Source organism: Glycine soja, chromosome 7 (assembly GCF_004193775.1).
Source record: "Glycine soja cultivar W05 chromosome 7, ASM419377v2, whole genome shotgun sequence".
Classification (NCBI taxonomy): Eukaryota; Viridiplantae; Streptophyta; class Magnoliopsida; order Fabales; family Fabaceae; genus Glycine; species Glycine soja.
Window position 1 is genome coordinate 15896686 of NC_041008.1, and position 24368 is coordinate 15921053.

General features: G+C 31.9%; 3 protein-coding genes across 3 annotated transcripts; 1 reads left to right on the forward strand and 2 right to left on the reverse strand.

The window, feature by feature from the left end:
* The first annotated feature begins 5450 nt into the window (after nt 1–5450).
* LOC114418944 (laccase-17-like) lies at nt 5451–9805 on the forward strand. The gene is made up of 6 exons (XM_028384509.1): nt 5451–5591; nt 5705–5856; nt 6094–6338; nt 6755–6883; nt 7563–8528; nt 9357–9805. Exons 1-6 carry the CDS (start codon nt 5475–5477, stop codon nt 9485–9487), a joined length of 1740 nt encoding a protein of 579 aa, XP_028240310.1. The 5' UTR covers nt 5451–5474; the 3' UTR covers nt 9488–9805.
* A 1286-nt stretch (nt 9806–11091) lies between these two features.
* On the reverse strand, nt 11092–14882 carry LOC114418945 (protein FAR-RED ELONGATED HYPOCOTYL 1-like). The gene is made up of 4 exons (XM_028384510.1): nt 14721–14882; nt 12183–12487; nt 11655–11918; nt 11092–11513 (listed from the first exon to the last, which is right to left on the reverse strand). Exons 1-4 carry the CDS (start codon nt 14756–14758, stop codon nt 11440–11442), a joined length of 681 nt encoding a protein of 226 aa, XP_028240311.1. The 5' UTR covers nt 14759–14882; the 3' UTR covers nt 11092–11439.
* Nucleotides 14883–16302: 1420 nt separating this feature from the next.
* On the reverse strand, nt 16303–19530 carry LOC114418946 (laccase-17-like). The gene is made up of 6 exons (XM_028384511.1): nt 19315–19530; nt 19042–19193; nt 18704–18948; nt 18463–18591; nt 17211–18179; nt 16303–16773 (listed from the first exon to the last, which is right to left on the reverse strand). Exons 1-6 carry the CDS (start codon nt 19441–19443, stop codon nt 16643–16645), a joined length of 1755 nt encoding a protein of 584 aa, XP_028240312.1. The 5' UTR covers nt 19444–19530; the 3' UTR covers nt 16303–16642.
* Between the last annotated feature and the right edge of the window lie 4838 nt (nt 19531–24368).

Below are 24368 nucleotides of genomic sequence, written 5' to 3' on the forward strand. Positions count from 1 at the left end.
GGTGTCATTATGGAGTGGGAAGACGAGTGCAGAACGCCGAGGTTGGTGCAGAATCAGATTCCGGCGGTTTTCATCTGCCCGCCGCCGCCGCCGCGGAAGAAGCCGGTGGCCGGAAAGCGACGACCGCCGCCGAAGGAGGGTTACTTCCAGCCACCGGATCTTGATTCCTTGTTTTCAGTTCCAGCAAGAAAAGAAGCATGCGTCTAACAAAGTAGCAACTTTTTAAATTTTTGGGGGGAGTGTCTGAATTTGGTTTTTGTTATTTTTAAAAGGGAGTATTTAATTAACTATTTTATTAGTTTATTGATATAAAGAATAATTATATCTAGTGTTGTTTTGTGGGCATTCCTATTTTGGTATGTCGTAGAGGTGTTAGCTGATGATCTCTATGAAAGAAAATTGTTATATAGAATGATGATTATATTTATATGCTTTGAGACTTGGAGTTGATTTGTACTCTTCTAGAATTTGTATGATGTATGCGTCCCTTTCTGTTCCTACGTTTTGATTTTTGAAATTTGCTTCGTGGGTTTTTTGGCTCCTATCGGCTGGCTAGTCCTAACAAAAGCATAGCTTCATTGTCTGACATTTGTTGTTATTTACGATTTGGTCTTCTAAATTCTCCTTTTGCATGTCGCCTGTTGTTGAAACTTCTATTTTTCATGTGCTCCCGCTGTAAGCTGTTGTAGCATTTCAGAATTTTTACTTTTTTCCCCCATTATTGACCTCATCTAAAATAAATGAAATATACTATACTATTATTAAAATGCAACTTTTTCAGTAATGGTACTTCCACAAGCAACGATACTCACACAGTCACACCTCATTGCTCTTAGACTGCATTTCACTTTCTCCATATCTCATCAAGGGGAGAGGGTTTTGGTTGAATTTTATGGGGGCGGTGGGAGGCAAAACAACGAGATTTTGATCAAATTAATCACTGAAATATAGTAATTAATATTGAAATGAAAAGAGAAGGTTTCGAATTTGAGGTAACTAGAAGGGGTGGGTTGATGGAATTTTGTGCTTGGTTTGACTTTGACTTCATCCATAATATTTTATCAGCAAGAGGATATTTGTGCTGACCCAAGTCTTTACAAACGACTTGACTTGGTAGTCTTGAAGCTTCATGTTTTCGATGGCTCACCTACTACAACTTTGTACCTCTAGGTCAAGAGCCTTAAGCATATTAGGTTTTACATTAGGGTGTGTTTAATTTCTGTTTTCAAAATTGCTTTTAGGTTTTTTAAAAAAATAAAGAAATTACATATCTACACTAAGTCAATGCCTCACTACATACAAGTACAACACAACACCTACCCAAATGATTTATACCCCTTGAACTAGGACCACAAAATAGAAGAAATGGGTGAGGAAATATCTTTTAACTATTTTTGTTTTTAATTTTTAAAACATTTGTGTTGGAGACAATTTTCAAAATTTAATAGATTTAAGATGATGAATTAATAGTTGATTAATATGAAATTATTTTAGAAAAAAATTTAAAACTAAAAAAGTAAGATGAAAAATCAAAGAAGCCCTAATTATTCCTTATTAGTGCAAGATAAGGCAGTCATAAGCCAATGAGTCAATGTCTTAGTTATTTCAAGGTGGATCTCCATGTGGATGTTAGGGTGCTACTCGAAAGAATTTTGATGCTCAAGTCAACAAGAGTGTATCTGTTATTTCTCTATTTGGTTCTATATTTATAGTTTTTGTATTAGAATATATTATATCAAGGAGGCAATGTAGTTGTAGTAGTGTTTTTTTAATAAAAAAGTAGACTTTCTTAATCAATTGTGAACATAATCGATTTAGGCGTTTATTTTTACTTTCATTTTCTATTTTCACTTTTTAATTACAAAACTACCCCCTTATTTTCAATATGTTTCTATTTTTAAAATTGTACATGAAAAAGAAAAGAAAAAACACAATGTTTTCAATGTTTGTTATACAAATCTTTGAAAACAAGAAATAGATTCAAAACAAGGTGACACTTTTGTAATTAAAAAGTAAAAATAAGTAACAAAAGTATTAGTAAATATCCCATTTCTACACCAATTGTGGAGACAACTAATATAGAAAATCATTTTCTACATCGATTTCATATTGATTGACTTTTTATTTGCTTCAAAATTAGCTTGGTTTTTTTCTTTGTTCTTAAAATCATGTCAGAATTGAAAAGAAAAATGATTAAATCATAAATTCAATAAAAAGGAACTTGTTAGGAAATTAACTTCAACGGTAAATGAGTAAGTATTTTTTAAAGTAGAGTTTATGTTTTGTTTTTATCAGGTGTATAAAATATCAGTGTAACATCCTATTTTCATAAAATAAATTAAAAATAATTTTATTTAAAAATAAGTAGATGTAATGATCTTTACTATCCATTTTTTGATGTAATGATCTTTACTATCCATTTAATGCTATTTCAATATTATTGATTCTTGCTAAATTTATTGTCTTGTTTATGATTTGATCACTCATTCACATGTATGTTACAAGGTTTTAATTATTGGAAAATATTTATACCCTACGAACTTAAAAGAGCTTGTAGGTAATCCATATTTAAGGATAAAATGATATTATTTAGTCTTATTTATGCATCTTTAGTTTTAAAGCAAATTATTTGGTTTAGCTCTTTAGGAATTAAGAGTGAAATTGAGGATTTAGGCTCCTTCACATGAGAAATTATGATTAGAGTAATTTAGTTTATGAAAGTAATAGTTGAAATAATTTTAAAAGGTGAAAAATCTTTAACTTTGCATCAAGAGTGAGTTTGGTAGCCCAATACCCAACATTTCTACAAAAATCTGGACCAAATAATTTTTTCCACCTCCAAGTATTTATTTTTCTTGTCTATTGCATTTTGCTCTACTTTCTTATATCCTTTGTTATGATAGAAGTTTATATTTCTGTACTATTACTCCAAAAAATATTTAATTTTAGTCATTCATTTGTTTAAAGCTTATATACAAACTCTGAATACAATTAAAATCCTTATAAATTTGATATTTGTTTTTATCGTTTTAATATCACTCTAACAAATTGGTATGCTTATCGAGTTATCAAAGATTTGGTTGAACAAAAGTAGTGATCGAGTTGTTATAAATTGATGCTATCTCTCTCTTTAATTCATATAAATAAAAAAATTATTTATTTGTTAACGATGCATGTTAACAGTTAGCTGGTAATGATATGCAACATGCTCAAGTATGTTTCTCTTCATAATTTATCATTATAGAGAATTGATATTAAATTAATAATACAGAATGACATTAACACTCCAACAATTTAATATTTGGGACTTATTATCACAGTTAAATAAATTATTTAAATGCTCCCCCTACACGCTAATAAATTGACTAGAGAGACGTCTCTGTTCACACCTATTATATTTTGTCGAAGTTCGAAGTACATCACCAACCTGGTAAACTTCTCAACTAGAATATCGTTGTGAAAATATATGCATGTTCTTATTCAGTTACGCAAAACTTGATCTTTTCTTTGTCCTTAAAATTTTTAAAATTTTCTATTTAGTGTTTATTATGGTAAGAATTGAACACCATATTAGAGTTTACAAAATTCAGCTCAATCCAATCAAACTAAATCTCCTAGATTAAAAATAATGTTATTTTCCCATATATATCCCCTTTTTTTAGTCACTATTAAGGTGGTAATAATCTTTACCTAAATTATTTTTTTCTCAAAAAATAATATAAATTAAATATTTAAAATATTTAATTTTCTATTTGATAAATCTTTTAGAAATTTTATTATTAAATAAAATTTAAATTTAATATATATATATATATATATACATATATATATATACATATATATATATATATATATATATATATATATATATATATATATATATATATGACTTTTTTAACATTGAAACAAAGAAAAAAAAAACAAATGAAAGCTTTCGAATATTTAATTTAGAACAACTTATTATTCATTATTAATTTGTCATTATATAAAAACAAATGATCAACTGTCCATATATTATACTGTCGGTTTTTGGTATAGCTGCCTAGACAGTTGGACAAGTGTATACCATTAGTTTTTGTATATCTATCATTATCATATCATATACACTTTTAATCTCTTAAAACATTCATCCCAATTAACAAGATAATGGCGACTTTAAATATTTAACTTAAAGTATAATATACAGGATGGCATATACAGTTCAACTTTTTCCAACTATTTAGGAACTATATATATTATCACTATTGAATCATTTACCTGAACACGCTTTCCTCCTAATAATATAAATTTTGTTCAAATCCATTTTGTAATTTTTTCATTTGATGGTGGTTCTGTGTCATGTCATCTGGCAATTATTTAACAAGTCTATAGCTTAAGATCGAAAACATGTATAAAAGAGTTTAGTTCGATTTGACCTGCCTTTTTGAGAAAATGAACTCATCGAAGCACTACGACCTTTAGGAAACTCAGACTAAAAGCAACAAGCCATAGATAAGCTACTTAAGTTTGGAGTTTTGAAAACGCAAGGTGTGAGTTGAACTGCTTATGTTGAAAAGAAATGAAAAGGACCTTTGTTTATAAACGGGATCTAGCCTCTACGTATATATATACACCTCACTTCTAAAGGTTGTAAAGGGTATTCAAGTAGCACTGGACTTTCCTTCTAGCTCTTTATTGTTTGGTCATTTTTTTTTCCTCATCATCACATTAATACGGAATAGTGTTCATAAAAAATGATGATTAATTTTTATTGGAAATTTTAAGTGCATATAAGATTAATATTTTTTTCCCAACACAATTTATTCCATATCGAAAGATCAATCAGGATTCGAATCCCAAACGAACACTTGATTAAAAAATACAAACCACTATCACTTGTGTTGATATTGTTGTTAATTTATTGGTTTGTCACTTGACATTTTCAATTTGTCCCTGATAGAAACGACACACAAAAATCTACTCAACTTTCAATAATTTGACTCTCTAGGATGGGGTGAGGAAAAGTAATATTTTGACACCTTATGTTGTGGAGGAAAAAAAGAAAAAAAAATAATGTTAAGAGTTGTTAATTGAATTTGAGTAAAAAGTTAATTAAATAAATTTAAATAATAAATAGATTCGACGCTATGCAGAAGTATGAAAATTTATATAAATGAATTTTAACAACTTATGATAATTGCTTGCTTAGAATTGCCTAAAGATATGTATTAAAAATATGACATAAAAAAAATAAGGTCCAAGGAAAATTGGTAGCCTTAAGGACAGGACTATGTATAGACTCATCCAATGTTTAAGGCTCATCGTGAAACTCAAATAATGGCATCTCACAATAATTAATTACTTCATGTCCACTCTAAAATTAAACAAGACCTACAACCATGTCCACCAGACATGGTCACGACAAGCACTATTTTCTCTATATATAGTTATCTAAGTTCATTTTTCCCAACCAGAACAAAGCACAAAGACAACAAATGGATTCCCCCCACTTTCCTTCATTTGCATCTCTCAGAGTTCTTCTGTTTGGTTTCTGCGTTATAACTTTGTTTCCTGAGTTTGTAGTGAGCATAACAAGGCACTACACATTTAATGTATAGTATAACAAAACTCATCATGTTGCATGAAAGTTGGTATGCTTCAATAGTTGCATTTGCATTAATTTGTGCCCTTCTAATTTTGTTTGTTTACTTCTTCATGTGTAAAGGTGGAGTACCTGAACGTCACTAGATTGTGCCACACAAGGAACATTCTGAGTGTGAATGGGAAATTCCCAGGACCTCGCTTGGTGGCAAGGGAAGGTGATAGGGTTGTGGTTAAGGTGGTTAACCAAGTCTCAAACAATGTATCCATTCATTGGTATGTACTTCTTAATCCAAGCCAGTCCTCTCTCTTGGACAATGTTACACATAATATTCTAGGGGTAAATAGTTTATGCATCTTTTCATACCTCCATTCAATCATAGTCATCCATCCAATCAACGATTTCTGATTGATAAACAATGTAAATTTTTTTTATACTATCTGTGCATAGAAATTAAACTCTTATTCTAGTTATCATGCAATTTTTATACTGATCTACTAAGATTGTTGCAGGCATGGGATCCGTCAGATAACAACTGGGTGGGCTGATGGACCAGCATATGTGACACAGTGCCCCATACAAACCAACCAGTCATACACATACAACTTCACCATAGTTGGGCAGAGAGGGACTCTGCTTTGGCATGCTCACATATCATGGCTGAGAGCAACCATCTATGGACCCATCATCATCCTCCCCAAGCACAATGAGTCTTTTCCATTCGAGAAGCCACACAAAGAAATCCCCATACTTTTTGGTATAATTAATAACTACACATTATTAGAAAAGCGTTTTAGTTGAGAGTTAGAGTGGAGGAAAACTAATCTTGACCATATTATCAAAATAAATAGTCAAGACTAAGTTTAATTAAAATAATATTGGACCTTTCTTATATAATAGTATGGTCAAGATTAATACCTTTTACATTTTTTAAGACACATTATACATACGCACATATGTCATGTGAAGGTAGTCTGGTTCATATCGCTGAGGAGAAAACGTGACTTATTATAAATTCTTGATGTTATCTTTGATTTTTACAGATAAAAAAAAATGCATACATATATATAATTGTGTATGTGCATGTATGTGTATATTTATAGATATAATTCTTTTGATAATTTTTGTGATATATATGGTGGTAATTTGCATGGTTTTGTTTTGGGATTGCAGGGGAATGGTTTAATGTTGACCCAGAAGCAGTCATAAGTCAAGCCTTGCAGACAGGAGGGGGACCCAATGTTTCAGATGCATACACCATCAATGGACTTCCCGGGCCTTTGTATAATTGTTCTTCTAAAGGTACACGACAAAGCATTGTATTATGGCACCCTAAAGTTGGATCTTCAATCTATCCTATGAAAGGGTGCATATTTGTAAGATTGAAGATGGAAATATGGTAGGGAACTTGTGAATGTTAGCAGTGTATTTATATACTGTTTTCCATATCACAATCATATTCCCATTTTTCACTTTTACCACGTGTTACGGGTGAAGATTAGATAGAAAAACTAGGAGTGAAAATTGACTACGTGTTGTAGAAAATCTTTTTTTTTTTTTATTTTGATTTTCTATTTTTATGCTTAATTACAAAAATATTATCTTATTTTAATTTTACAAAAATTGTTTAGGAAATAATGAAAAATAATAAAAGTTTCTTTTATTATTTCTTATACAATACAATTCTTTGAAAATATAATAATATTTTATGGTTAAAAGTAAGAATAAACAGTCAAAATGCAAATGAAAAATATTTTCTTAAAGTAAAAAAGATTTGTATATTTAGACAAGTATAATAGAAGAGTCATTAATTGTTGAAACAAAATATGAGAAATAAAATTTCGTTTGAGACAGTCTAAAGGTAGAGTAGACACTAATTTAGAACAACAAAATAATGTCTGAAAATCAATAACCAACGATACACAAGTAATTAACTATTCACCTATGATAGAAAACTAATGATCTTTCATGGTTTCTGAAGATACATACACATTAAAGGTGAAGCCAGGCAAGACATATCTGCTAAGACTAATCAATGCTGCACTCAACGAAGAGCTTTTCTTCAGCATAGCCAACCACACCCTAACTGTGGTTGAAGCAGATGCCAGATACACCAAACCATTTGACACAGACACACTCCTCATAGCCCCTGGCCAAACCACAAACGTGCTTCTCAAAACCAAGCCATATTTTCCCAATGCCACATTCCAAATGTCTGCTAGGCCTTATTTCACAGGCCGTGGCACCTTTGACAACTCCACAACTGCAGGTACCCTAATCTACAAGCAACCCTTGAAAAATTCCAGTGTCAAAAATCTCACCCTTCTCAAACCAACTTTGCCACCAATAAATGCCACAAGCTTTGTGGCAAACTTCACAGCAAAATTCAGAAGCTTGGCTAGTGCCAAATTCCCTGCCAAGGTACCTCAAAAAGTGGACAGAAAATTTTTCTTCACTGTGGGGCTAGGGACTAGTCCTTGCCCCAAAAACACAACATGCCAAGGGCCAAGTAATAACACCAAGTTCGCAGCCTCGGTTAACAACATTTCTTTTGCACTTCCATCATCTGTTTCCATCATGCAGGCCTACTATTCAGGCCAGGCCAATGGGGTTTTCAAGACTGATTTTCCTGCCACCCCTTTGAACCCTTTCAATTACACCGGAACGCCTCCGAACAACACAATGGTCACCAATGACACAAAGCTGGTGGTGCTCAAATTCAACACCAGTGTGGAGGTGGTGCTGCAGGATACTAGTATTCTTGGTGCTGAGAGTCACCCTTTGCATCTTCATGGCTACGACTTCTTTATTGTTGGGCAAGGGTTTGGAAACTATGACCCCAACAATGACCCTGCAAAGTTTAACCTGATTGACCCTGTTGAGAGGAACACTGTTGGTGTTCCTGCTGGTGGCTGGATTGCTTTTAGATTCCTTGCAGACAACCCAGGTTGGTACAACATTTCAATGGCAGCATGCATATATATGATGTGTAGTATATCTTATAGTGCATGTGTCCATAGTCTCTTTTGTTTTAAAGAAAACTGTTTCATAAGAGAAAGATACGAAAAATTTATGTAAAAAATGGTAGGCTAAGCAAGGATAAAAGAATGTTTCTATGTAAACAAATTTACATCTTTCTTTCTTAATAACAATACAGGTTAAAATGTATTTTTGATTTTTTAAATATAATAAATTTTGGTTTCAGTTTTGAAAATACTTTGTTAATTTTAGCCTTAATAATAGTTATTATTGTTAATTAATAATTACATAACATGTATATCATACATCGTGTCTACAATTGTTCTGAAATGACAATCGCAATATATTTAGATACATGTCATGATATTGATAAATGACGACATGAATCATTTTCTAAACTCTTAAAATTTATAAAGACTAATTTTTTTTTTACAAAAGCTAAAATAAAAATTAACTGTATTTAAAAAGATTTACAAACACATTGAACCAATATATGACGCTGCTATATATGTGATGAAAATGATATTTAAACCCTTTCAGTGTTAATCAATATACAATATTCAAAAATAATAAGTGTATGTTTGAAAGTGAACATTGGAATATTAGGAAGCTAGTCTTTGCATACCCTTCTAAAAGTTAGAAATGATGCTATAAAATTATAAGGTATACATGACATCATCCCTTTGTTGCAAAAAGTTACATCAGATAAAATGAAATTGTCATCATGCATTAGGTTGTAAACCTGTCTCTATCTAATGTCGTTATTCTATGTCACATTGACTTGTTGTGGCAACAGGGGTGTGGTTCATGCACTGTCACTTGGACCTCCACACAAGTTGGGGATTGAGAATGGCATGGCTAGTACTAGATGGGCCTGGGCCCAAGCAGAAGCTTCAACCACCCCCTTCTGATCTTCCAAAATGCTGACTTTGACTAAACGGATTCATTGGCTATGCATCATTTCTTCCTGAGTTACTCTCCAATGTTTTTAGCTCCTTTTGTTTTCAACAACAAAAATGTGAAATTCTTTTGATGTGTTAAGGGAAAACGAATAAGTTGTGACTCTTGTCACTTGGGGTTTGTAATGGTAAAAAACGGTTTGGTTAATAGTCTTAATGTTGTTGTCATGTTTGGTTGGTTGGTTTGGAATGAGCAGTCACGGGTTTTGCCGTCTGAGAGAATATTCAAAGCAATATATAGCTGGTAATTAATATTTGATGAATTCCTCTGATTATATGATCCCTTGATCATTGTTTTGCTTCTATTCAAAGTCTAAGTACATATTATTTGTCTTCTAATCGTAAGTAATCACACGATCACTTATAAGTTTAATTTGAGAACTAAAATATAAGGTTTCTTAAAAATTGGAGGAAAAAATGTGTACATGGTTATTTCTTAAAAATTACATAACTCAGAAAAAAATTCCAGTAGATAGACACAATGACAGTTTTTTTTTTTTTTTAAAGGAATGGCACAGAGATGTTACTTCAAATAGTTTTCTGTTTTTTGAGAACGATAATTCAAGAAAGCAAATGCATCCTCAATTTTTTTCCTGATCCCTACGAATTTCATTCACTTCATACTAATTGTGGCATTATATTTATTCCATTGTAAGAATTTACATAATAACTTGGAAAAACAAATATTTACATAATGATAACTATGGGATGGGACAACGACTGTGCTCCCAATTAAGGACAATGAAATACAATTGTCATAAATTATTGTTCTTCACTTTATGCACCTTTAAGCATAAGCACAGATTCAATAGGTCACTTTTTTTAGAAACTAACCTACCACTTAATTAAATGTCATAAAAACATAATCAATTTGCTAAGTGAACAAAGAATGAAACTTAGCATTTCTCATTCAACGCTATCGCCATCAAAAGAGAAATTAGTTGTGCAGTCTAGAATAGAACTTCTCAATCGCTGGAAAAACAATAGGCTAGATGAAAGAAAACCAACCATAGGATACCGCAAACTAGTTATGTGCAACTCTTTCTATTGTGAGATCTCTTCACGTGGAGCCTATAACCTTTTATATTTTTGGAAGTGTTTATTACATAGAGGAGTTCTAAAAGCTTTTGCATCGATTCTTCGTTGGTGCTGACAAGTTCCTAATTGTCTATCACATTGAGTTTGAAAATTTATTCTTATGTAACTTTGATTGTCAATTTAAGAAATAGATGGATATCTAAGTAAAGGTTTGGTCCTGCTTTTAATCATCTACTTTAAACTTTATTTGTTAGTTTTGTAAGTTATCTAGGTTGAGCCTTATAACTATTCTTTGACTCAAGTAATCAAGTTAGTATCAACCAGTTGTCATCGTAAATTCCACACAACTTCATGTTGTGAAAACCAACACCAACCATGCTCAATTTTGAATTTGTCATCTACCAGTGTTGTTGAACAACAATGTACTATCTGCCGAATAATAATATTGAAATTGAAATTGTAAAAAAGAAACTAATTAATGATCCTGTAACATTTTTATTTGGAAAATAATATTTGGTACAGAATGCAATGAAATTTCAGCTATAAAAAACACAGATTGATTAATCTTTCAGTTCACAAATTTCCCCATATGAAGTCACTAAAGAATATTGGGGAACAATATGAAGTCAAAATGAAAAATACAAAGGTGCAATATAGAAGATAATTTGAGAACTGCAGCATCACTGAAGAATGTAATGCATTAGGAATTGAAGGGTAAGAGATAAAGAGAACAAAGGCCATAAGAAGAAATATCATATTACACCTACTGAAGATGTTATAAAGTCATCATCAGAATACTACTAAATCTTCGTACAATACATACAACAGCCGTTTTCAGCATTATATATACAACTATGCATGCTCCTTTATCGGTAAACTGTCCTAGAGCATAAGCATAGAAAAGTACTCCTCAAACTCTTGATCAATTGTTGGTGGTCTTGAGCTTGATTGAGCTTCTGCATTGAAAACATTATTATATGTTAGTAATTACTAAACAAAACTTCTTTATAAAATGCACCTAACTTAGAAACTAATTTCACAAGTGCTAGCATGATCCAATCTTCATGCATATTAACTGTCTAGAACATGCAGAATACCTTGATTTACATCCCATCTTCCAGATGAAAGGACATACACATTAGGATTCACCCCACTGGAATAAAGAAAATCTTCGAATTCCTTCTCTACAGGGTCCTCATTGCTGTCTTCAGCATCTTCTGAGCATTCATGACCTGAAAAGCTTCCTAACCCCAGAAAGTGTTCCTCATGATTGATCAAAGCTTGTGCATCGGCATCATCATAAGGTGGAATGCATTGGCTATCAACAAATGCTTCCTCATCGATATAGCTTACCCTATTTACTGTTGATACATCCAAAGGGCAGTGGTTACCCTTAGCATTATCAGCATCAACTTATTCCTACACTTGATTTTGTACCCTTTCCTTTTACTCGTAACCTTTTTTATGGAAACAAAAAAACAACGGAGAATAAAGGGGAAGGTGAACTATCCCTTTTCTCCATAAAAGGTAGGTGTAAAAGGGAAGTGTAGAAAACAAAGAGTAAGAGTAACATTTGTGTTAACATTATAGTCATTCCCAATTAACCAGAGAAGTGGAAGGCCTACCATATAAGTATGAACTTCCACAATCTGTCTCGTGTTTGGCTTCTTCATTTACAGACATGGCAGTATCACAGTCTTCCATAAAACTATTGCTGTCTTTGGCAGATTCATGTTTGGAGCTTTCAACTGTGTGGTTGTGCATGCTCTCTAAAACTGGATTTTTATCAAACACTGAAGCATGTTCAGAGGAGAAACTTCCAACCCAGCATTTATGTTTAGGTCTAATCAAATCCAACTGATCACTCTGTAATTTTCTTTTCTTTTTCCATTCAACTATGTCAAGATCGTGCATTCCATCATCCTGGAATCTGAAAAGAACAACAGAAAAATGTCAGAATAAAAGAAAAGGACAAACAACTCAGGACAAGATAATAAGTGCCAGAAGACCCTTCACGCCACACATAGAGAAAAGGACATAGTTATTAAGTCAGGATATGAAGAAAGACAATTATTCAACTAATATGTTGCTCAGGCCTCAGGCTAATCTTTGTGGGATAATCTCCTCATCTACAGTATTTCCTCTGCTAAAGACAGCGAATCAAGAGTGTGCAGTGGCAAAAAAGGATCTAAAATCCCATTAGTTTATTATGTAACTTCTTTGTTTTGATAAAGGAATAATAGTAGCTTCAACTAGAAAAGCATATACTTTAACCAATCTCTCACTGTTTGAGATGTCTGGGTCATATGTCACATAATACATATTCACATTAGATCATAAACAAGTCATATCTGAGTAATATAAGTCAATTTTTCAGTCCATTATCTAATTTGTGTAACAAGGGAAAATCTCATTCATTAAGCATTTTAAAGAACAAATGACACAGCACAACACTGAGACTATATCATATGTAAGGCAGGAAATGATCAGTTCCTTGTCAAGAATGTGTTGACAAAAAATTCATCAAAGTACTTTTCATGTGTATAAATGGCATTTCCAAAAAATGCTTTTTGGCATAGCATATTTATCAGTGGGAAAGGGCTTTTGTTGTTGTAACATAGTTCTTATTAATTTTACAGATGTCCGAGCATTTTAAGTGTTCCAAATATAGCTGCAAACAGAAATGCATATTTCAAATGTAAAACCAACCGACCAGATTACAATACCTTGTGGATGGTTTTTAACATGGTTCTAGCTGTACACATTGAAGAAATCTTGAATTAAACAACAATATTTTGCAATTATCCTTGTAATATGATGTCACAATCTAAACAATATAAAAGGAGGCTATTCAAAGGCTAAGTTCATTACAACAAAAAATGAAGAAACCAGAAAGTACAATTAGGAGTGGAGGAGACCATTTGTAGATTCTATGTCATGTTTCACACATCATAAAACAAATTAAAATTTTCCAAAAGAGCTGTTCTTGTTTTCCTGTTGAAACATTCTCAACTTACAAATAACCAGCAGAGAAAAGGGCATCTTTTACTCAAATAGCCTAATAATTTCTGGAATTTAATGTATGGTTGAGGGTTGACTTTCTGAAGGTTCTCATAATAGAAACATAGACATCATAACACAGGGCCCAAAGAAGTAAATCCCACATATTATGCGCCAAAATGCAATCCAAACACTTACATCTGCAATCATAATTCTATTTACTAATCACATCACATAGCTGCAAGCCTAATGCTTAATTCTTCAAAGCAAATTTACATGTTTTGACTGTTTCAGATACAAACCTTTAAAAACAGGCTACAAATAAAAGGAAAAATGGTATTTTTTTTAAATATTTATAAAAATAGATAATGAAATTAGAAATGTTTTACCAAATCACTGGTTTTATTACTAACATTACATTGGCCCGAGTGAAATTGGACATGGATCCCTTAGATAGGTTTAAGGTTTGACTAATAAAAATGTGTTAGAAGTAGAGACTCTATAGAAGGTGACCAACCAGATTCCCAGCACACATTAGGTAAATACTTAACACTTATAACATGCTAAAAAAATATCACTCGACTTGTTTTTTGGTAAATATCACTGATCTTATCTAGTTTACTTAAGCATTTTTTTCGCTTGAAGTAACTAAACTAGCGGTGTGTATAATTGTGTTTTTGGTTTTTAGTTTTTAAAATCTATTTTATAAAATAACTTTGAAAAACTAATCCTATTTAGTGAGTAAAGAAGGAAAAAAAGATGGGAAAACATTATAAAAAGAAGACCATGTATAAAAAAATTAAAATAATTTAGAGATGTTCTAATTTTATTATTTAAAGAAATACTTTTAACAAATAAGTTTTTTAAAAGCAAAAAAAGTTTTTAAAAAATACGAAAAAGGAAACCCTAAATCTCCAACTTTCTGGCGAATTTCCCATATTCAGCTACTGACATAAGCATCAAGGTTTTAATATAACATATATTGGACGAGAACAACAATAGCATCAAATCTATAACATAAAAAATGGGCCTTTCAGTCCCCTTCTTACCGAAAAAATGAATCTATAACATAAAATGCAGAAAAGGGAGGAACAATCAGTGATCAAAGAGAGCAAAAACAAAAATTTGAGGAAAATCATGAAGACCCGGATAGATAGTGAAACCTGTTAAGTTGAGAAGGGTTTTTCTTGCTTTCCTCCATCTGATCTAGAAAACCAAAGACTGATAAGAAAAACAGAATATTGAAGACAAGTTTTTAGAGCTGAGCCTGAGAGAAAGAGAGAGAAAAGAAAGAATCTCTGAAAAGAAAAAAAAAAAGATGAAAACTTTAAGGATGCCATGCTGAGTATATCCGAGAATATAACATCCACACCTTCCGTTGTCTCATTCTTGTCATTGCCCATACACTCCATGGCGCGTGCATACCACCAAAGAAGTTATTAAGTTAACTAACTAAGTCAAGATCACTTGATTTAGTCATAATTTAGTTTATAAGAGAATGAAAATTCTGATTAGTTAATGCCACAATTACACAATTATGGAGATTAAAATTTTAATTTTTTAAAAAACTATCCACACATTAAATAAAAAGTTAGAATTATCGACTCATTAAATAAAAAGAAAGAATTCAATTTTTTTTATAAATTTGTATTGATAATAAAATATATATTTAAAATAATATAGTAAATCATTTCACGTAATATTACAGTTTTATTTTATTAATTAGTAAGTTTTATACAAAGTTTTCCATGCGACCAAAATTATAATCACATCAACCACATCCATCTATAAATTTTTGCAATACTATAAAACATCGTGACAAAATTACAACTTCGACCACAATTTATTTTTTCGATACAAACTTCGGCCATAATTTAAAACTTTGAACTTCTGCAAGTTCAAATAAATGAAAAATATGCCTAAGTAATTTAGTTATATTAAAAAAAAAGAGCAAAACATATATCAAGAAATGTAATTAACAGTTTTTACTCTGCCAGACACTGATTAGTGATTGGTGGCAACTTGTGAAGATGATGGCACGTGAGTTTATGCGCAGTGTGAGTGAGTGAAGGAAGAATCACTCGGGTCCCCATGTATGCATTCTGACTTATCTGCAACCCGTGAATATTGGAAATTTGCTGTGCATGTAACACTTTCAGGAACAAGTTCAACTGATGTGCTTGTATCACCCTCTCTTATTTAAATAGTGCTACATTTTGCAGCCAAATCACAATAATTACTGCTGCTTCATCCTTAATCAGACTTTTTAAAAGTAAATCTCTTCAAAAAAATAAATATTCATTAAATTTATTAATTATTTGTAATATTATTTCAAAATTATTTTTTATTTTCTATTTCTTTACTTGTTTTTTATTAATAATTGGAGAGAAAATAACAAAATAATTAATACATCTAAAAATTATAAAAAATATATTTTCTAAATTTTTAAAAAGAATCTTATAATTAAACACAATAATTACAAGTCTAACTTTAAGAATTTATACTATAGTGACTCCTGGTCCAAAATTCTTCCATGTTCAAGAGCATAAAAGTCACTTTTTTTTTTAATTTCTAACAGAGATAGTATATAATTATGCAATTACTAGAGATTAAAAGTATGAAAATTTTGATGTAGAGATCTATCATTATCCATGCATAGATCAATCGATTCTGTTAAAAATAATTGTGTTAGCTTTTGTTTATAATGATACACTTTTTCAGTTTGAGGGACAAGAAGATTTCTGATAACTTGCATAAGATACACAAATCTTTACTAAAGGAGCTTTATTCCTTTCAGAATAGAGAATGTATATATTACAATTCAGTATGAAGATAATTGAATACTGTAACCTACATAAAACTCTCCCATGCACTCATAATTTTTCTAACTAGAGTGATCACATAAGAACTAAAACAAACCATAACAATCTAATTCCCCCAAACATTCTTTTTTGGCTACAAAGGATAGAAATCCCAAAATTGGAAGATGTGGACAAAATTGAAAACAAAAGGCAGGAGCAAATACCTCCAAATCTAACCCCAAAAATAGACAAAGAAAAGCGAAACATTAAGGTTGTCGATTTTTTCAACATTTTGGAAGATCAGAAGGTGGAGGTGGCAGCTTCTGATTGCGCCGTTTACCATCTTGGACTATCCATGCCATTTTCAAGCCCCAACTAGTATGCACTTCAAGGTGGCAATGCATGAACCAAACACCTGTTCATGTAAGACCAGCAAACTAATGTTACAAACACTAACAATGAATCACACCGAAAATCCAGAACATGGTACTTTTAAGATAGACTTCATATTAGATTGGTCCTAATTTCATATTGAATTATTGCATTAAAGAAACTGGTGTCATGAACTATATTATCAAAGAAGAACTAATTTAATGTTATCTATGAAGCGATGCCTAATATGATTAAATATATATTTTCTAAGCAAACAAAATTGATAAATGAATTTAATTGCCAAGCATTATCAATATAAAAAAAAACTTTATATTAATCAATTAGAAATCATTAATGATAATATGCGATTAGAAGTCGAGTAACCAATCAGAAATAATTGATGGCAATATGTGATTGAATAGGAGTGAATTTGAATTAAATTCAAAATAGACATACTCTTTGTAATTGTATAGTACCAACCTGGATTATCAGCAAGAAAGCGAACAGCAACCCACCCTCCAGATGGCACACCAGCAGTGTTCCTTTCAGCAGGGTCAACAAGGTTGAACTTTATGGGGTCCTTTTTGGGGTCAAAGTTCCCATTTCCTTGGCCAACAATGAAGAAGTTGAAGCCATGAAGGTGAAGAGGGTGACTCTCAGCTCCAATAATGCTTGTGTCTTGAAGTACCAACTCCACACTGGTGTTGTATGGCAACACCACTGTCTTAGTGCCACTACTCACAAAGATGTTGCTTGGTGGAGTGCCAGTGTAGTTGAACTTGAAAGGAGGGTTGGAAGGGAAATCTGTGGTGTACACTCCTTTGGACTTGTTGAAAAAATGTGCTTGGAGTAAAGCAATGTTTGGTGTCACAAATGTCACATTGTTAACAGCAGCAGCTACCCTTGTGTTGTTAGGCCCTTGGCATTGTTGATTTTTTGAGCATTTGCTGATTCCTAAGCCAACAGTGAAGAAGAAGTGCCTGTCTACGGTTTTTGGAACTTTTGCTGGGAATCTTGCATTGGCCAAGCTACGAACCTTGTTGTGGAAGTTCATTGCAAAGACAGTGTCATTGAATTTAGGGAACACTGCTCTAAGAAGAGGAAGCTTCTTGGTGTTTGACTTGTTGCTTGCATGTGAAGTTTTCTTGTACTCAAGGAACCCTGTGGCTGTGGTGTTATCAAAAGAAGCTGGACCTGTAGCATAGGGCCTTGTGGATATGGCACATGTGCCATTTGGAGCCTTGGATTTGGCCTTGAGAAGGACGTTGACGGTTTGACCAGGTGTGATCAGAACAATCTTTGTGCTGAAGGGCTTTACATACACTGCATCAGCTTCAACCATGGTAAGGGTGTGGTTGGCTATGCTGAAGAACATCTCATCATTAAGTGCAGCGTTGATCAGACGAAGCAGATATGTTTTTCCAGGCTTCACCTTGAGCTGGAATGTTTCTGAAGAAATAGACAATTTAACTTAATTGAATGAAACCAATCAATATATGATCAAGAACTGACAATGCTTGTGCTTTTCTTTAATATGACTTTTAAGTTTAATTTCAATACACTGTCAATCGTTAATCAATCAAAAATCATTTTTAGTATAACTTTTAAGATAATTATTGTAAAAGTCAACAAAATTATTGTATATGACAATTTGTGATTGAATGATAGTTTAAAAACTATTTACATTGTCTGTGCATATATTATTTACTATATTTCCTTACTATGTTCTTACCTTTGGCTGCGCAGTTGGAGACAGGACCTGGAAGACCATTGATGGTGTGAACATCTGAGATATTTGGTGCCAATCCTGTTTGCATTGCTTGGTTTATAACTGCTTCTGTGTCTGCTTTCCACCACTCCCCTGCCATTTTATTCGGGTTAGCATATTAGAAAAAAATGTAAAATTTTCAATATGTAGAAGAGCTCATAGGGACACTAAATTCTGTGATTTGGTTTGAAGGATCTCAACTTACCCAATATGATGGGGACTTCTCTGAAAGGTTGAGGGAATGGGTAAGGGACATGTCTTTTGGGAAGAATGACAATGGGACCATAGAGAGTTGTTCTAAGCCATGAGATATGTGCATGCCACCACAATGTTCCTCTTTGGCCAATGACTGTGAAGTTGTACACAAAACTTTGACCTGTCTGAATTGGACACTGTGTGATATAGGCTGGTCCATCTGCCCATGCACTTTTTAGTTGGCGAATTCCATGCCTGAAAGAATTAATCAAATGTTGAGAAAATGTTACCATTCAACAATTAATTGCAACAAATTGATTCATAGGGTCTAATTGTATAAAAATGTACCAATGAAGGGTGACATTGTATTGAACGTGGTTAACGACTTTAACCACAATTCTGTCTCCTTCTCTTGCTATGATTCTAGGACCAGGAAATCGTCCATTGACAGTTACAATGCTCTTTGTTTGGCAAAGCCTTGTGAAGTTTTGCATTTTGATCTGAACAAAAGAAAAGGTAAAAGGATTAGTCAGTAAAAGTAAAAAAATTATCATATGTAAAATTGAATTGAAAACATCTTTCTGCATTAAAAAACATGTCAATAAAATGCATTACACATACATTAAACTTGTAGTGCCTAGTTACTCTTGCATGCTTTGCATGTGTTAGTTCTGGCAATATCATCATAGCACATAACATAATAAACATTGCCCTCATGAAGCCTGGCATGTTGAGATAAGCAATACCCATTTCCCCTTTTACTCTTGTAAATCTTGTTTTGAAGCTCTTCAACTAGACAATTGAGCTTCTTGTTTTTTCTTTGGATGAAGAGAACAACAAAATAAGGCTGCTTATATAGTAGAAATGGAATTAGTGGGATTAGATAATTAGGTGGTTGAAAATGAGATATTACAGACTTCGAATGCCTTCAGCGACAATGTTCTTCCAAACTTGAACCATGCCACTAGCTAGCTGCTGCCAATGCTTAAGAATATAGAGTACTTTACAAGCCAGATTATATTATTATAGAACTTCCTCTAACGGTCTAACTTCATTTTCCAAAATTACCCTTGTAAGACAAGTAATAATGATACTATATCAAATTATCCCAACAAAATAGATTTTGTTGTCAATTAATGGCAATGGTACATGCCATCATAACTCAAAGATTGGACAGTAACAGATCCATGTAAACTTTTGATGTTTTATTAAGAAAATGCATTTTTCCTATGTTGTTATGACAATGATTCGTAGAAAATAATAAGTTAATCTGATTTGATGATAACGGATCTAGGGCCAATTTGGTCAAATTAGATTATCTTTCCCCCCACATTTCCAATTTTTTTTATTCGTTTCACATTTCCATTCTGTGCACTTTGAGTGAGAAATAAAATAAAGAAAATCTGGATAAATGAAAGGGATTGATCATCACAAATTGGGTTTGATAGACTTGGTTGTCAGGTAAACCTCAGCCTCCTACCGTTAAAACTTGTTAATGAAGGAAGAAAGGGAAAGTTGAATGTTTACAACACATTGTTTCGTTAGCTGTGTCGGTTGTTAATTTCATGCTGTGCTAACTCTAACAGCTTTTGATGTTACTGCAAATGGCATTTGGATTTGTTGTCGAAAATCTCCCTTAGATTCTCTAGGACAAGCATTGATTTGTATCTATATATTTATCAGAAATTATTACTTGATGCACAACATATATACACCATGGTTTTAAAAACTGAATGAACTAGTAATCGATTTGATAAGGATATTAGGTTATTGGATTAACGATCGAACTTATGAGTTGCGTATTCAAACACATGACTCATCATTATTAATAATTTTAAAAATTTCATACCGATGAGATAATTATGTTAACTTTTTTACATAATAATCAATAATAAAATTATTAAATTAATAAACCATAAATAAATAAAAATTATTGAAGAAACTAATATTCATTAATTAATAATACTATTTAATTAATTAGTAATAAAATTCTAATTTGAAATATATTATTTATTATTTATATATTTATTCATTATCTTATAGGTCAAATTACTTAGGTAGTCCTCTAATTTAATTTTTAAATTTAATTGTGTTCTCTTATTATTTAAAGTTCAATTAAATTTTGTAATTTTTAAACATAGTTCAATTAGGTCTATTATTTTTATAAGGTTCAACTAGATTCTTTATTTTTCTTAAATGAATTCAATTTAGTCTTATTTAAAATTAAATTTATATTATTTCTTTTAAAATAATTTGGATGCTAGAAAAACTGGGACTATATTGAATCCAATTTTAAACAACTAAAGTATCTATTTGAATCTTTTAAAAATAAAGGATCTAACTGGAAAAAAAATAGAAGATCAAATTGAACTTTTAAATAATAACAAAACTAAATTGAACATAAAAATAAAGGATAAAAAGGTAATTAAACTTGTCTTATATTTTCTATTATTTTTTATAAATTACATTTATTGTTATTCTTTTTATTTTATACTTGTATTTTCTTTAATACTTAAGCAATAGGGTAGAAATGGATTGGAATGAGCTAGGCTTAAGTCTCACCTTGGTTAAAATTATTTAGCTTAAGTCTAACCTACTTACTTGTCAAAGACCCATCTTAGCCTACATAAAAGATTGACTTAGCCTACAAACATATTTAAAAGTCTGCTTTGTGATAATTCAACACCAAAGTAGAGATCAAAATATGTATGTTAGACTTTATGAGAATCAAATTTATCTTGTTTATACAATATAAACATATTTTTAAGGTTTAATATAACATTCTTGATAACTTATTTTAAAATAAATTTTATAATAAGACTTTTAAATAAGACATAATTAAACTTATCTTTCAATAAAGTTAATTATATTTTTAACTTGGCGTTTTATGTAGATCAACATGTTTAATATTTAAAAAGACAAAATAAAAGTAAGATTTAATGTAATATAACAAATTTAATATAATAATAACAACAACAATGACAAAAATAATGAATATTTATTTATGTTTCTTAAATAGGTTAGTGTTAATCGTATTTTACGACTAACTTTTGTATAAAAAAGTTTTGCAAAAATGTATATATTTTTCCCAATTTATGGTTCTTTTTGTAGGATTGTAAATATTTCTTGTTTAGTTTTTATCTTTGCTCAGTAGAGGCTTTCCGCATATAATTAGTGTAAATTTCACTTCAATTTCAAGCAAAAAGGAAAAAAATTGGAAGGTGTTGAAGCTGTTGTCTCGCTAAGCCTGGACCATGCGCTTAGCGAGTATCATCTGCTAAGCGAGACATCAGCTCGCTTAGCGAGTAAAAGGAATCTTGAAGAGAATCTGTCATGCCAGCACGCCCTCAGTGTGTCATCAGCTCGCCAAACGAGAAGTTTGTCTCTTCTGACGCTAAGCGCAAATATGACACTAAGCCAAAATTCATTTATTCGTGCTAAGCGCGAAAATGACACTAAGCGCGCCTTTGAGGATAGAAAGCCCTTTTTAAGCCTGAAGTAAAGAGAAAGAAAAGGACGTCTGAATAGACTAAGAGTTTGGCAAAAGAACAAAGGCGAAAAACAGAGCAAGGAAGCAAAAACCTTAGCTTTTAGGAGGATTTTAGGTTTAGAAGTGATTTCTAGGATCCTAGAGGTGGAGGAGACATCCCCACTATCTTGTAATATGGTATTTTCTCTGAAACCCTCCTCCTGTTTGTGAAAGGTGCTCCCTTGTAATGGAGGGCTAAAATCCTTTGTTGGAAAATTCTACTGAGTACTTGATGTAAATACTTATCCTATCTATTTGAAGTTGTTTTTATGTGTTCATTGTTTCTATCTATGCTTAATTATTGCATGCTTGTGGCTTGATCACCCATTTGTATGTGTTGTTAGGAGTTTTAGCATTGGAAAATGTATTGCATCCTTAGAACTGGATAAAGCAGAGCTAGGTTATCGTATTGCTGGACACGAAGTGTGGTAATTTAGTTTTTATTATGCTATAATCCTAATGTTGTTTGGTTAAGCTAAGTTCGACGAGACATCCGAGAATGAGGTTTAATTAGAATTAATCCAAACTCACGAGACATTGATGTTTGGTAGTTTAGCTCTTAGCATAGAACACAGAAATAACCTTAAATAGAGAAATATCTTTAATTGCATCAAGTATTTCAGTAGAAGGACCCAACGCTTTTACATATCTGATTTCACATCCAGTTGCTCACATTTACTGTTTTTAATTAGAATAGAACCCACCATTGTTTTTAATTCATGATAATCAATTCTTTATACAAATGTCTGCTTACTGAATGATGCTTTGCCAAATGGAACAAGTTCCCTGAGTTCGATACTTGGTTCTTACTGTTTTATTATTACTTGCACGACTCGGTACACTTGCCGATAAGATTTCGTAGCCATACTAGAGCTTGAACAGTTAGCATGTTAGGCTTAAAAGATTTTTTAAATAGCCTATGGTGTGTATTTTTTTTAACTAAATAGGCTTTAATAAAATTCTTTGTCAAGTTTATTTTCTAAAAAAGTCTGGACTGGTATGAGCTTGATGTAGAATGATAATTGCTATGCATACCTAATTTGTGTATTTAAATCACATAGCAATTATTTAATTCTACTCTCTTTTATTGCTTATTTTGTGTCAAAACATTAGGAATTTAGCTTCTTCTGAGTTTTTATCTAGTAGATGCTAAAGTTTGTAAATTTATAGTGTTTTTGGTTGTATAACTTTTGTAGAGATATAGTAGGAGGCATGGAAGAGGATTGAAAAACTAAAGTATCGCACTCAACGTGTCAGAACCGTTCAGCCCAAGAAGTTCACTTAGCGTAAGAAGCCACATTGAAAGTCAGTTGTCACGCGTGGTCACTTAAGCCAGTTGGACATGTTTACGCAACGCTCAATGCGCCCATCTCACTTAACGCACAATCAATGTCAAAAAACATCAGTGTGCTGCATTTTAAGGAAAAAAGGGAGGGAACTTAGGTATTCTATTGATCAATAGAGAGTGAGAGCTAGGGCACGATCGATTGGAGGAAACCACTCATTTAGAGCACTTCATCTCCATTTTCTTCCATTCTTTTCATTCCTTTTGCCCATTTTTGTATTTGTAAGTCTTTCATGATAATGAGAGACTAAACACTCATTATTGGGAGCTCAGAAATCAAATACTCTTGATATAATGATTCTAACTCTTTATTTAATGTTATTTTGATTTTATCGTCTCTTTTATGTGTTTATCATCATGTTTATGGTTTGATCACTCATGCTCATGTGGTTTATAGGGTTTAGGCATTGGAAAATATTTATTTCCTAAGAACTTGAAAAGAACATCTAGGTAATCCATCTCTAGGGATAGAATGGTATTATTTAGCCCAAATTATGCATCTCTACTCATAATGCAATTTGTCTGACGTAGCTTTTAAGGTATTAGGAGTAAAATTAGGTAAATTAGTCTCTCTCACATGAGGAATCATGACTATAGTAGGTTAGTGGATGTAAGTAATAATTGAAATAACATTAAATAGAGAAAAATCCTTAACGTTGCATCAAAAGTAATTCTGGTAGGCTGAGCCCTCAACATGTCCATAATTTTGCATCAATTATCACTTCACTGCTCCAAGTGTTTGTTCTTTCACCGTTGCACATACTTGCTCTGCAGTTTAATTTACGTTGAACTTACATTTAT

What these genes read in the sequence shown, in the direction of transcription:
- LOC114418944 (XM_028384509.1), top strand. Translation starts at nt 5,475, where the DNA reads ATGGATTCCCCCCACTTTCCTTCATTTGCATCTCTCAGAGTTCTTCTG. An exon ending in AGAAATCCCCATACTTTTTG is followed by an intron (nt 6,339 to 6,754) that starts GTATAATTAATA and finishes TTGGGATTGCAG; the next exon opens with GGGAATGGTTTAATGTTGAC. An exon ending in ATTCCTTGCAGACAACCCAG is followed by an intron (nt 8,529 to 9,356) that starts GTTGGTACAACA and finishes TTGTGGCAACAG; the next exon opens with GGGTGTGGTTCATGCACTGT.
- LOC114418946 (XM_028384511.1), bottom strand. Translation starts at nt 19,443, where the DNA reads ATGGGTATTGCTTATCTCAACATGCCAGGCTTCATGAGGGCAATGTTT. An exon ending in CTCCAACTGCGCAGCCAAAG is followed by an intron (nt 18,180 to 18,462) that starts GTAAGAACATAG and finishes CTATTTCTTCAG; the next exon opens with AAACATTCCAGCTCAAGGTG. An exon ending in CTTTCTTGCTGATAATCCAG is followed by an intron (nt 16,774 to 17,210) that starts GTTGGTACTATA and finishes TTACATGAACAG; the next exon opens with GTGTTTGGTTCATGCATTGC.
- LOC114418945 (XM_028384510.1), bottom strand. Translation starts at nt 14,758, where the DNA reads ATGGAGGAAAGCAAGAAAAACCCTTCTCAACTTAACAG. An exon ending in AACCCTTCTCAACTTAACAG is followed by an intron (nt 12,488 to 14,720) that starts GTTTCACTATCT and finishes TGTTCTTTTCAG; the next exon opens with ATTCCAGGATGATGGAATGC. An exon ending in AAGATGGGATGTAAATCAAG is followed by an intron (nt 11,514 to 11,654) that starts GTATTCTGCATG and finishes TTTTCAATGCAG; the next exon opens with AAGCTCAATCAAGCTCAAGA.